The sequence below is a fragment of the Saimiri boliviensis genome, chromosome 18 (assembly GCF_048565385.1).
Source record: "Saimiri boliviensis isolate mSaiBol1 chromosome 18, mSaiBol1.pri, whole genome shotgun sequence".
In the NCBI taxonomy this organism is placed as follows: domain Eukaryota; kingdom Metazoa; phylum Chordata; class Mammalia; order Primates; family Cebidae; genus Saimiri; species Saimiri boliviensis.
Genome location: NC_133466.1, coordinates 3,762,960 through 3,777,115, shown reverse-complemented (window position 1 = coordinate 3,777,115; position 14,156 = coordinate 3,762,960). Strand labels below are relative to the sequence as shown.

The window sequence follows — 14,156 nt, the reverse complement described above, 5'->3', positions numbered from 1 at the left end:
CCCTGAACAGTCAGGGAGCAAATGAAAGCCCTCGCTTCCCGAGATGCCAGGAGGCCAGTGTGGCACCTCCAGGGAAGAGCAGCTCTGCCAAGGGAGCTGCCAGGCAGATGATGTCCACATTGTAAAGTAGAGCCCTTGGCTAGTTTTTTGGGCCAGTGTTTAAATACAGCAGAATAGCCCAGTGATAATGACAGAGCCACATGACCGTGGGGCAGCTGCATCCCATGTGCCATGCCAGGACTCAGTGACGTGGCCCACATGCCGCCAGCTATAAATCAGGGTGTCCAGCCCTGAGTCAAAATCCCTGGCCTTTTGAAGGTGGCCAGCCTTGCGGCCACTCCCTCCTGCAGAGGGAGACAGGACTTCCGACTGCAGCCTGCCTGGTGACTGGAGTGGCAACCTGCCCAGCGTTCTGTGCCCTGAGCTGGAGCCAGCTTTGTGCACTGCCCTGCAGACCCCTGGCCTCTCTCAGGTTCCAGCTCACAAGGATGTCCCTGTGTTCTCATAGGCACTTAGGGGGCACTCGATCCCCCTAAGGGATACCCCTCTGACCACAAGAACCCCACTTTCCGTATCACTCACGCTTGATGGGGCAGCTCTTCTGCGCCTTGAGTAGTGCAGAATGGTGACTGCAGAGACCCCCGAGAAGATAGGCGTGGGAATGACAGAGGCCACCGGGGAGGGACTCGCAGTCACAGAGCACATTCTCTCTTCCTCAGTTTCCCCGCAACAAGACTGGCCCCTGCACCATGTGGGCTGTCCTGGAAGTGTTGTTCCTCTTCCCAAGGAATGCGCTGGGGAAGAGCCCACTCAGGCCCCTCTGCCTCCCGACAGAGGAGCTCTCCTCTCTGCCCAGGGTTTGTTTCACAAGGGCTGTTCCATCCTAAGCTCTGTGCGAAAAGCCTGGTATTTAGCGCCACGGGTCCCAGTGGCTTCTGCAACTGGGCAGCAGCCTTGTCTGCAGAGGGGGAGACTGAGGCAGGGCAGCAAGTAACATGCTCACACAGCCAGTCACCAAGCTCCGGGGCTTCCCCTTCCCCTGCCTCCCAGACAGGCCTCCAACCCTGGCCCTGCTTGCTGGTTCTGGGGACAGTGGTGGGCTGGTGGTCCCCTGCCCCAGGGGTAGTTTTAAATTGAGGTATGATTTACAGTTAGTAAAGTATACAGACCTTCAGTGCCCAGCTTGGCAGGTCCGTACATGCACGTGGGGACAGTCATCCCCAGGCTAAGGGGTGGACTCTTTCTAGCTCCCACAAGGCTCCCTGTGCCCTGTGCCCCATTGTCTTGCTTTAGGTACCCCTGACTCTCCCCTCTAACAGCATGGATTCATTTGCCTGCCTTGAGCTCCTGTAAGTGGAATGCTGCGGTCCGCACTCCTTCGCGTCTGGCTGCTCTTCTTCATGTTGTGTATGTGAGATTCATCCCCACTGTTGCCTGGACGTGGAACTAGTTCTTTTTCACTGTCTGGAGCACTCAGCTGTGTGAATCTAGGGAAGTGCACCCCTTCTTCCTTGTGGACAGTTGGGCGAGGAGGACAGGCGGTCGGCTTCCAGCTTGGAAGTCGTAGGACTAAACCACCCCCGAGGCTCGTCTCCCGGTGGCATATGAAGATGGCTCATGTCTGTTGTGTGCTCAGGAGTGGGCTTGCTGGAGAGTCCTACTGAAACGTCACCAGCAGGTGTCCTTGTGGGTCCTGTTAACACACCACCGGCGGCGCCTTGTATCTCTCTTAGAATGCAGGGTGCAGGTGTCCCAGGCAAGCTGCCAGGAGAGGAGGGGTGGCAGTTCCTCTCTGTGTCCCATGCTGAGCTTCACTGAGGCCACTGCCTCTCCTTGCATCTGTCCTCCCATCTCGTCCTAGGGTGAGCTCCACAAGTATTGCACTGCTTGGGATGAAGCTGATGTCAGATTCAGCAGCCAGAGCAGCAAGGCTGGGTCCGTTGCCCCCCACCAGCTCCCTGACAACGAGACCGACTGTGGCTGGGCACCATTTGGTAAGTTCCTTGTCAGCCTGTCCAGAAGCTGAAGCGGCCATCCTTCCAAGGTGCTTCTAGCCTTGCTGTTAATAATGTTAGTGGCAGTAATGCTGTTCCCAGATGTAACTGCATTTCCGTGACAGCCCTCTCCTACCTAAGAGCAGTCACATCTTCACCACTGCTGTGTTCACAGTGCCTGTGCGTGGAGCTGTTCCTTCTGAAAGAAGGCTCTCTTAATGGGGAATGTGTTGAAGATCATTTGCGTTTTTTATTTGTCAGACTTGGAAGGTTAGACTTGCAGGGCATAGATCTGTGGGTGGGAAGAAGAGAGAGACACCAGGGCCTGGTGTGGGTGCTGGTCTGGGCAGGTGTGCTACAGAAAAGCCACTGGACACGGAAGCCAAAGGCATCAATCCGATGTCCAGCCACCATGCACAATGGGGGTTTTATCTCATCCGAATGATGTCTGTATTGTATTTAGTGATTATTTGAAACTGCGGTGGCTTCATTTTCCTTCAAGAAAAACAACAGAAAACACACCGCCTTGTTTTCTATGTGGAAAACCACGCTTTTCACTTTCTAAGCACACCCAGATTTAGAGAACAGATGCTTTGTGTTTTATAGCCATGCTCTAGAACATAAACCAAACAATCCTGAGCTTTTCCTGTTGATTTGCAAATTCATGTAGATAAGGACAACTATCAGCAGCTGCTTGGTGCCCTGGACTACTCCTTCCTGTGCGCCTACGCCGTGGGGATGTACCTCAGGTAGGTCTTCCTCAGTGCTCCAGACGCTTCCTGGTTATCTGGTTCCCCTCAGTGCAGAGAAGACGTCAGTTACCCCAAAGTGGTAACGTCAGTTACCGCAGGAATGCGGGAGCGGGGCCCTGCCTTGCCAGTGCCTTCCCTGCTGTTCTCTTCCCAAAGATGAGGCCAACTTAGGAGGAGGAGGTGCATGTGCTGTGCCCACACACAGGACCTCGAAGTGGAGGATTTCCATGTCCCGGGCATTCCGCAGACTGGACAGGCCGCCCTCAGCTTTCCTGGCCCTGGGGCTTAGGACCCACCATGAATCCTGCCCATCTGAGACGTGGTCATTCAGGAACAGGGGACCAGTTTCCCATTCAGCAGAGCCTGACCTCTCCTGTGGTCCAGGGGCTGCCATCTGTTTACATGCCCCTGATAACTAATTGTGCCTGCTGATGGGAACAGTGGACACACTGTGTGCTGAACAGCTCTACCTGGATGCCCAGCTTGGCCCCAGAACTCTGAGCGCAGCAGAAGCAGCCCTGCATGGCAGGCAGGAAACTCCAGAGAGAGACAGCTCATATTTGAATCCCAGCTCTACCACGTGCTAGGATGTGGCCTTGGGCAAGCTATTATAACTCTTTGTGCCTCAGTTTCCCCTTTGCAACATGGGGGAAATAATAGTTCTTACATCACAGGATTGGGGCGAAGATTGAGTTAATGTATGTAGAAGCTCAGAACGGTGACGGCCTCTGCCACCAGCCCAGCCCACTCTTATCCCACTATTGAACTGACCACGGCAGGTGGTGAATGTTATATTGGTGGTAGGATGTGTGATTGGCGGATCTCAAACTGCTATTGTGTCAGTCCAGCCAGGTTTTTTTTAAAGGCATTATAGGGATGTTGTAGCCCATTTTCTGTTGCTATTAACACAGTATCTGAGATGGAGTAATTTACAATGAAAAGAGGTGTATTTAGCTCTTACCTAACTGGGAAGTTCAAGATTGGGTCGCTGCAGCTGGCAAGAGCCTTGTGGCGCAGTCCTGTGGAGGAGGGCGTCACGTGGCGGAGGCACCTGGGAGATGGGTGAGCGGTGAGCAGGTGCACACAGAACACACAGCGCGGGGTGACCTTGCTTTATAGCAGCCCGCCCTCACCTCTCCCGACAGCGCGTCAGTCCGGAGAGCGCAGCTGCTCACTCCTGCGCATGCATTCCTGCATCAAGGCATGTCCCTCATGACCCAAATGTCCTTCAAAACTCCCTGCACCTCTCAACACAGTTGTTGAGGACCAGGCCTCCACACAGGTTTTGATGGAGACTGACCATAGTGAAGCCACAGCCGGGGACTGGGGCATGCAGTCCCAGGACCCAGGAGGCTTTTGTTCAGAGACAGAGGTCTTTAAGCCTGGAGAACCCCAGGGATCCCATAAAAGTTTAGCTGCTTCCCTGAGAGCCGCCCAGAGTGTGAGATCAGCAAGACCTGGGCCCTCTGCCCCTCTCGGGGCCCTGATGAGTGGTTGGTGCCCAGGCAGGCAGTGTCTACTGTTGGAGGGGAGTGCATAGCCCTCCCTTTATTGAACGTGTGGATTTGCCTCCTTCTGCAGAACTTGTCTGAGTGAATAAATAAATAAAGCCCAGAGTGTGTGGTGCACAGCAGAACATGAGCCTAGCTGGAAAGGGTGTGGTGTGTACCTTGGGCTTCCTTAGGGCCTGGGTCTCAGCCAGGCTGCCAGACCTTCTCCATTTTGAGGTCAAATGTTTACAGTCCCCAGACTGCGGGCTTACTGAACACAAATAATCTGTGGTATTAAAAGACCCAAAGTGGGAGTGTGTTTTTCTCAGTTACTAGAAAACTATTTAAATCTGGTTCTCAGCTGGGGGCAGTTTTGTCTCCTAGGGGACATTTAGCAATGTCTAGAGATATTTGTGGGTATCACAACCAGGAAAGGGATGTTGCTGGCATCTAGTGGATAGAAACCAGGGTGTTACTAAACACCCTGCAACACACAGGATGGCCCCCAACACCACAGAATCATCGGACCCAAAATATCCACAGTGCTGAGGTTCAGAAAGCCTGCTTTAAGTAAATAAAGTGGCTTATTGTTGCTTATTTATCAGTAAAGATAATTCTTATGCAACTCGTCAGTAAGGTTATTAAAACAAAATTCGGTCTAATGCGACATCTACACAGTAAACTCATGGGCAAGGGCACACGCTGCTTCGTTGAAGGGGCCTTTTTGTATGACAGTCCCTACCTGAGGTCTCGGCAATGGGTGGTGTTTCGCTCACTGTGTCAGTGAAATACAGGAGAGGGTACAGTCATTCAGCCCAGGTACTGCCTGGCAGCTTCAGGCAGGGGCAGCGTGGACTTGAATCCCTGTATGAGTCCCATATCATGTGCAATGGTGTTTGTTCAATTAGAAATTTTCTTTAAAACTTTTCAGTAGAGATCAAAGTGGGCCCAAATCATATAGCGAGATTGCAGAATACTTCTAAGCCTAGCCAACAGCACCAGCTCTCAGGAGCCCATCTGGTTCTGCCAGCTGTGCTGTGACTTGGGCAGGTCAGCCGGCCTCTCAGGGACATATCTCCTGGTCTCAGCTGGCCCCTCAGGGACATATCTCCTGGTCTCTGAAGCAGGCAGGTTGAAGTCGATAACTCCTTAGCTCCAGAATGCCCTTGAGTCTGTTTGTGGTGAGGTGTTAGCTGAAATTTTCACCTGGATGTTGTCTGCAATTTTGAATTACTTTCTTCTGCTTTAGTGTTTAAAAGGTCGTTTGCATGATCCTGGGTAGATCTCTTTTATTTGACGAATTCAGAGGAAAAGCTCTTTGGTATAAGTTCTTGAAATGAAAGATGAGGATTTTGGCGCTGGCTGCCAGAGTGGTGTTCATGGCAGGCAGGTGTCATTGTGTGTTAGGTTTCCTGTCTATCTGACTTCTAGAATGACCCTACAGAAGAAAGTGAGACCCATAGAGTCTCTAACGCTTGTGAAGGGCTCATGTTCATCCGTGACACTCTATAGCTTTTCTATTTACTTAGTAAGTCACCATGTTAAGTTGGTCCATAGTAACACTTCCCATAAAACAGTAAGGAATGTTTGGATGGCACTGGGTCGTGTGCTGTGACGCTGGGTAAAGACTGTTAAGTCCGTTTCCTACTGTGAAGCTGGAGACGTGCTTACCACCCTCCTCAAGGCTGTTTTAGTGAGGCGCAAAGCATCATTATCCCACCGGGTCCCCAGATAGCTCTAAAGGGTAAGACACCAAAGAGGGTAGCCATTTGGCGAATTGTATTGCTGTTTAGAGGATCAGAGAGAAGCCACTCCAGCATTTCAGACCTTACCACAGAACCAGTCTTCTGCCTTTAAATCAGGTCAGAGTGGTGTGGCGGGAGGCGGCAGGGACAAGCAGCTGAAAGCCACTTCCCCACTGAGCCCAGCCAGCCAGGTGTGTTAACACAGGTGACTTCATTACAGCTTGTGGGGCCGAGGGACTTGCTCGGGGTCATCCGTGATCTCGTTCCATGACATGTGGTGTAGTTTGACGGTTGGAATTTTAAGGCACTATATACATTTACTGGATATGGTTTATGTGAAAGCAGAATTAACTGGCATGACAAGTTCCTGGTTCCTTTCATTGGCAACTGTCATAGATAAGTCACGGTGTTTGAACTTTATTATTTGACAGATAGGGACTTTTACTAGAAATAAACTCTTCTAAGATGTCGCCAGTCTCTGGTTTCTGGTGAGTAAACACTCCATAGGGAAATAGTTGTATGAAACCTTCCTGGAAATTGTAAGGCCTGAGAGTTCTCCAAGCTCAGAGAACAGCATGAAAACATCCGGCAGGGAAGAGCCAGCAGGTGGGTGACGTTCTGCGTGTGTCTGTTCTCCTGTCTGTGTTTCCTTCTCTCCACCTCAGCGGCATAATTGGGGAACGCCTGCCGATTCGGTATTACCTAACGTTTGGGATGCTCGCCAGTGGAGCCTTCACCGCCCTGTTCGGCTTAGGGTATTTTTACAACATCCACAGTTTTGGATTCTACGTGGTAACTCAGGTAAGGTTTGGGTCCATGGCTCACCATGTATGGGGGTTCCTTTGTGAATAGCATGGGGTGTTTCTGTCACATCACCGCTGTCAAGCTGTTGGGAGGAGCCAGAAGTGCAGCCTGTCTGAAGTCAGGGTCGGCTGACATATGAAGTCCTTCCTTTCTCTTCTGCTTGGAAATTCCAGCAGCCAGGAGGATTTTCTTAATTTCAGGAGTTGCCTCGTAAAGAATGCTGTCCGTCAGTGCCCCAGCAGGGAGGCTGACATGCAGAACCCTTAGGAGTCATCTCATCTTCATGTGGATAAGTTTGAGATGCTTTATCTTAGAAAGATTTGACCACTCAGGGGTTGGAGGGTGTGTCCTCCAGCCGAAGCCCCAGCTGGAGTCACCATAAAAGCAGTGGCAGGGGAGTTCCCACCAGGGAGTGCCCCAAACCATCCCAAGATAGGGCCGGTTGTGATTCCCAAGGACAAAGCACTAAATGCTGGGTGATCAGGGTAAAGCATTTGTCAGGGGAACGGACGTACTGGGGGCTGTGTAGTCTAGACACAGCGGGGCAGAGTTTTCCACCTAGGTCTCTCCACAGCCAAGGATTGGCAGATGGAGTTGATATGAGGGTTTAAGGAATTCGGCTCAGGGCCAGAGCTAGTTTCTTTCCATGTTTTGGGTCAACAACTGAAACACCTTTATCAGTGCCTGGAATGTTCAGGGATCAACTTGGGTTCAAGCCCACAGAGGAAAACCTGCAGGTGGCTGGGTCACAGTGAGGCAATGGGGAGACTGTCCAGAGGGAGGCAAGGGTGGGAAGAAGGGCCGACTGGGGAGTCAGGCAGCAGGAGGGGTGGGAGGCAGTCAGTGGAGGGGACAGAGAGATCACGAAGGTGCTAGAAGGGGAGAAGACCTGAGGACAGCCTGCGCTGGCTTTGCCCTTGGCGCTGGGCCCAGCCCTTCTGGAATCTCCTGGCTTCTGCCCTTCCCAGCAGTCCTGTGGATCAGTATTCAGCAGCCGTGAAAGTGATGGAAAATAATGATGCTCCTCTCGGGCTTTGTGATGCTTCTGAGGCTCCCGGGATAGCTCAGGGGTGTGTTATAAAACCCTCAGGCAAATGGTATTTAATTTTACTTCTCAAGATTTGGCCATAACATTTGAAAAGGTTTGACTGTTTTAATTACAGAAGCAATTCACACTTGTGTAGCAACATAGAAATCAAGAAGGGAGGAGAAAACCGTTCTCCAGAGTCCCAGCATGTTGCTGGAGTGAAGGCCCAGCCTGGCTGGTCCAGAGGCAGCAGCAGGTAGAGGAAGGCTCCCAGGCAGGTCCCCAGCCTTTGTGGCCCTAGGGACCGGTTTTGCGGAAGACAATTTTCCACGGGGAACAAGGGAGAGAGGAGGATGGTTTGGGGATGAAACTGTCCCTCCTGAGGTCGTCAGGCATTAGATCCTCATAAGGAGCACACAGTCTGGATTCCTCGCACGCACAGTTCTCAGTAGGGTTTGCGCTCCTATGAGAATCTAATGCCACCGCTAATCTGAAGGGAGCCGGAGCTCAGGCGGTAAGACTCACCCTTCCACCACTCACCTGCTGTGTGGCCTGGTTCCTAAACAGGCTACTGATCGGGACTAGTCTGTGCTCGGAGTTGGGGACCCGGCTCTGCAGAGCTGGCTTAGTGCAGTGAGATGGTCAGGGGTACCAGGCCGGCCTGGGGTTGGAGACCCTGCTCTGGAGAGCTGGCTTAGTGCAGTGAGGTGGTCGGAGGCTCCTGGTTTCCTGCAGTCTCGTAGAGCCGCCGCCGAGTCTCAGGGCACTCAAGGATCCTCAGCAATACATTCCCCAAGTTTCTTCATGAAACTCAGGTTGGGGTATTCTTCAAAGGTACGGAGATGCTTGTCCAGGCGCTAAGTCAAAGTTATATTCATTTCAGAGAATGATTAACACCAGTGCCTTCTCCACGGTATTGTAAAGGCAAACATGCAATTTACAAGCCATTTATGGTACAATTCTGTAAAGAGAAGAAAGGTTTTCTCTCTTTATAAAGTTTTTATCTATTTATTTATTGAGATGAAAATCCTTACTGTGTTGTTCAGTTGGGTTACGATGGTGCAATCAACTCACTACAGCCTTGACCTCCTGGGCTCAAGCAGTCCTCCTACCTCAGCTTCTTGAGTAGCTTGGACCACGGGTGTGCACCACCATACCTGACTAATTTTTAACTTTTTTGTGGACAAGGGGGTCTCACTATATTGCCCAGGCTGGTCTCAAATTCCTGCACTCAAGAGACCCTCCCAGCCTAGCCTCCCAAAGTGCTAGCATTGCGGGCGTGAGCCAATGCGCCTAGCCTCTTTCTATAACATTTTTAGATTCAAAAGAGACTGGAAAGCTTAGCCCCGCACTGTGATGAGCTGTTATCTCCTGGTGGTGGGGTTCTGGTTGGGTTTTCTTTTCTTACTTTTCTCTACTTATTCTAAAATTTGCACAGTAGGCATGTATTTTATTTTGAAAAATATATAGATGCCTGTGTATATGGTTTAAGAATACATATGTAGTTTAAACTATATATAAATATGCGGTTGACAGTCCATCTCTGACAGTCCTTTGTGTGAGCAGAGAAGCTCTGTGTGCCTCCCCGAGTGTGGCACCCTCCCCAGCCTCCTTCCTGCGGTTCAGCCTCTCCTTTGCCTCTCCCACAGGTCATCAATGGGCTGGTGCAGACCACCGGCTGGCCCAGCGTCGTCACCTGCCTTGGTAACTGGTTTGGAAAAGGAAGGTGAGAAAAAGCAGCCCTGTTTCCAACAGCAGTTATTTTGTAAAAGATTCTGATAAAGACTAGACCGTTTTACTTTTCGTTTTTCTGTAGACTGATTACAGCAAAAACACTTTGGTATCCTCTTTAAAATCAGATGGCTGAAACCTCTGGGGCTTGAATTTCTGAGATTCACATGGCCTGTGTCCCTCCCATTGTGGGCCAGGTGGAGCCTGTGTCGCTCGGCCTTGCCTGGCCTCCCGGGTGTTGTGGGAGAGGCAGAGTCCAGGACCCTGCCCCAGGCCTTTTGAAGCCGGAGCTACATGGTAACATGGGAGTTTGAGAAGTCCAGACCTGGGTCACCCAGTGCACAGCACCGAAGTAGCAGAGCTGGGACCCAGGCTCCGGTGAGTCCAGATGTATTTGCAGATGGCTGTGTAAAATTCAGCACAGCCAGGCCAAAGCTTTAGTTATGGCGGAAAACAGCAAGCAAGATGCAGAAGCTAAAACGGGAACACCGCATCATCAGGTCCGAAATCTTAGATACTGTGCCTCATTCACCGGGTGGGTGCCTCTGTGAGTTTTGTGCAAATGACAGTTTATCAAATGATTGTATGTATTAATAGATGGTAGAGTCACAAATTGTAATTTTAGGCCTTCCAAGAATTTCAGGGAAAGGACTGTTTCTTCTTGAGGTCAGCCCTGAGACAGAAGTGGCATGTGTGGTGGCACAGCCTGGGAGCGCGCACATCCGTCCAGCTCTCTTGGGGGCATCTCAAGTCCTGCGTCCCACAAAGGCGGTGTCTCCATGGTCCTTATGAATCTACGCTGACCCCCTCCTTGGCAGATACTACTGTGCCTGACATGGGGGGACTCATCTCAGCTTCTCACCCCATCTTCTGTCCCACGTTCTGTTGTGTTGCAGGAGAGGTTTGATTATGGGCGTCTGGAACTCCCACACCTCCGTGGGCAACATCTTGGGCTCACTGATCGCTGGCTACTGGGTGTCCACGTGCTGGGGGCTGTCCTTCGTCGTGCCCGGGGCCATCGTGGCAGCCATGGGGATAGTGTGCTTTCTCTTCCTCATTGAACGTAAGTGCACATGGCCTTGGAGACCACCCACCGAGGGAGGCCTTGGGAGCGAGCGTGAGAGTGGCACGGCCTAGTGCCCTGTTTGCCTGTGGCTTCCTCGGTGCTCTTCTTGCCAGGGAGGCTTCCTTGTTTGCATGCAGACTTCCCCGGGAGCTGGTTCTCTCCCGGTCTTGCCTGACTTTCTACTCTTCCCTGATTTCTGGAGTGACCTTTGCCCACATTCCTTCCTCCCATCCCCCTCCCCCCGACTTGCCCCAGCATGATGCGTTCGTGCCTGGGAATCTTACATCTTCCCACGGGGCTGTTCTTCTCACACCCATCTCACCACCACAGCCTGCATTGTACCAAGTCAGCTATTTGCCTTCTGATAAGATATGTCTTGGACAGCGTTATAAAAGACTTAGGCTGGGTGCAGTGGCTCACGCCTGTAATCTCAGCACTTTAGGAGGCCAAGGCAGGTGAATCACCTGAGGTCAGGAGTTCAAGACCAGCCTGACTAACATGGAGAAATGCTGTCTCTACTAAAAATATAAAAAATTAGCCAGGTGTGGTGGCGCATGCCTGTAATTCCAGCTACTTAGGTGGCTGAGGCAGGAGAATCACTTGAACCTGGGAGGCGGAGGTTGCCGTGAGCCAAGATCACACCACTGCACTCCAGGCTGGGCAACAAGAGTGAAACTTCATCTCCATAAATAAATAATAAAAGACTTATTTAAAGTCTTAATTGGGTAAAAAAGTATCTCTTGGAAAATCAAATCCTTTATTCCATTTCAGATTCAATAGCAAACTTTTGATTTAATTGAATTTGAAATTAATTTCTGAAGTAGAGTCTGCAGGCTGTGGTGCTGAGAGGATTCAGGACAGTTACAGCAAGGTTAGAGAGGCCCAGGTGGCCCCAGCAGTCACATGACAGGGACTCGAATCCCACAGGCTGTTCTGATAAGTTGTACTCAACACTAAGTTCTTTGATTGAGTTTAAAGCACAATGAAACAAGGCAACAGGCAGCTCTGTCCAGCTCCCTCCCAGGTCAAGGACACTCAGAGCCAGCTCCCTCCAGCCACCCCGGGCATTGCCTGTCACTTCAGCTCTGCATGCAGAAGTTAACGCATATTCCATTTAGTTGCTCACTTTTTTTGTCTTGCAAAAGTTAACTTTTTAATTTTGAAGATGGCCATCCTCTTAGCCACCCTATGAGTTCTGAGACTCTCAGCCCACTATTCTGTGTTGGTGAAAATGGAAATAAACATTCAGATGAGGAATGCCCAAACACACCCATCAGTGGAAGCAGAAAGTGGGGGTCCCAGGCTGCACTCAGCTCCCATTTCCCCTCTTCTGCCTTTGGCAGCACCCTGGGCAGCCCAAGCAGGGACCTGGCCGGACGGGCAGGGCTCTAGCTCCCTTACCAGTAGGCCAACAGGTGGCTTCCAGCTCTGGCTGGTGTGGCACTGCAGTTCTGGGAAAGGCCATTCCCACCACCTGTTTTCCTCTGCTTTGGTTCTTAGAACCTGGAGTTCTGTGCCCCTGCCCTCCAGGTATCTGAGACACCAGCCACCAGGAGAACAATGTGCCTCTCTGTTAGCACGCAGGGGCCCCTGGGTGTCTCCTGCCTGAGGGTAGAGTCCTCAAGGCCTTTTATTCTCTTCCTCAGCCCTTTGGCTTGGCTCTGGAGAGAAGAGGACATGTGGAAGGGAAGGAGCTTGCTCAGTGGCCACAGTGGGTGGCCTCAGCACCACATCCAGGCATTCAGGGCCCCGTGTGGATGCTTGTCTCTGTAAGCAGAGAGAGCTTAGCTCTTGTGAGTAAGCCTCCCTGATCCAATTTGGGCAGATAGTAATGATCCAGATGCCCCCGTCCCTGGGTCCTCCTTGGCCAAGGCAGGCTCACCTACAGGAGGGCCACATGCTTCACCTGCAGCCAAACAGAACAGAACCCCCAGAGCCTCCTGCCCAGGGACTCGGCCCGACACTCTTTCCCCTCGTGCCCGGGAGTTGCACCGCGTCTGAATGATGAGACCCAGCTGCGACAGCAATGGCTGGACACCGAGTCTGAGAACAGGAGCTCCTTGCAGATAGGGAGGAAGCATTGAGTGCTCCTTGGTTTGTTTCTGCCCCTCCTTGTCCCGAATCACTGCCTGGGCAGGTGCTGAAGGCGTCAGATGCACCATTCCTGCGACCAACAGGGAATGGGGCGTTTTCTGTGGCTCCTTCACTTCTGTCTCCTGCTCCCTTCTCTGGCCTCTCTGAGTCTACTTTGTGAAGCTGTTCTCGGACGTGTCCCAGCCAAGGGACACGTGTGCTCAAGTCCCGCAAAGTAAAAGTCCAGGAAGAGCCATATCAGGGGGACCCCCTTGCTTGCCTCTGGGGTGGGGGGAATCACACTGTGAGTGGATACAGAGGGGTTGAAATGGTTGATGTCCTTTAAACTGCACATCACAGGTGGACCATTGGGACTGCCCGGCATGCTGACCATGCGTCCCTTGTCAATGGCCTCACCCTTGGGCTATGCCCAGGAGAGGAGGGCAGTGCACCCCTCAGCCAGCCTCGGAGCTGTCAGTGTAGACCCACCTGGCCCTATGGCATAGGCGGGGCCTCGAGGCCAGCAGGAGTGTGCTCAGCGGCTGCGTGCCCCTCCACGATGTCACCCTGGGTCGTGCAGGAATGGACTCGGCCGTGGGAAGCCTGCAGCCCTGTAGCTCAGTTTGGATTCCAAAGCAATAACCGGTTTCAGCCAGGGTTATAAAAAGACCGGGATTCTGGGTAGTCAGAGGGGGCTATAGAAATAGATCCTGGAGAGGCAGCAGGGCTGGTTTCCCACGGCGCCTCGAAGCCTGGGGCTGACTCTGGATTCCATGTTGCTTGGGGCAGGTCACTGGCATCTTTAAAGGACAGGCTGAAACCTCACTCCTGGTTCTGTCCCTTTGCGAGTTTCCTCCCTTCCTTGCATCTGCATAAAGATGTTTGTTCCCTATCAAGATGGGTGTTTTATCTACACTCATTTTTATTCCCGATGAATTTAACAACATGAAATACCTCATGTACAAATGTGCAAACACTTCAGCGCAGACATTATTCCCGCCTCGCTCCACTGATGTGCTTTTCCTGGCCTTGTCTTCCTTCTGGGGCTCGTCCTCTGAATGTGACTCACGAGCTTGTCTGCACAGCGTCCGCCTGCTCTGCTTGTTATCGGCCCCACCGGGAACTCTCTTCCGTATTTAAAGTGGTGTTCATGTTCACCACGTTGGCATTGGCTGGCGGTGATCTGCTGTACCCCTTCTACATATGTAGGCTGCCAGGCAGGGTGACTGGGGACAGGCAGGGGCGTGTGTGTGGGCCACTGCTGGACCGGCCATGCTGTATCCTTGCCCTTACCCGGCATGCTATGGCAATGGCTTTTTTCTGGAACGAATGCCAATTTAGTAAAGGTATAATGGCATTTTGTGTTTTATTAAATAAATTTTATTGTGTGAATTTAAGGTATGCAACATGGTGTTACAGATACATACAGACAGTAAAAAGGTCACTAGCAGAGCGAAGCACGTTAGCATCACCA

General features: G+C 51.7%; 1 protein-coding gene across 16 annotated transcripts in view; it reads left to right on the top strand.

Annotated features, from left to right (window-relative positions):
• The window catches only part of SLC37A1 (solute carrier family 37 member 1), a 61,903-nt gene that overhangs the window by 19,086 nt on the left and 28,661 nt on the right, over positions 1-14,156 (top strand). For all 16 annotated transcript variants that reach the window (XR_012514818.1, XM_074389212.1, XM_074389214.1 and 13 more), the window contains 5 exons: positions 1,862-1,994; positions 2,665-2,743; positions 6,647-6,782; positions 9,462-9,538; positions 10,440-10,606. Coding sequence is in view for 15 of the 16 variants with exons in the window: in XM_074389212.1 (XP_074245313.1) it covers positions 1,862-1,994; positions 2,665-2,743; positions 6,647-6,782; positions 9,462-9,538; positions 10,440-10,606 (592 nt within the window). In the remaining variant the exon portion in view is untranslated. The remainder of the gene's footprint in view (positions 1-1,861; positions 1,995-2,664; positions 2,744-6,646; positions 6,783-9,461; positions 9,539-10,439; positions 10,607-14,156) is intronic.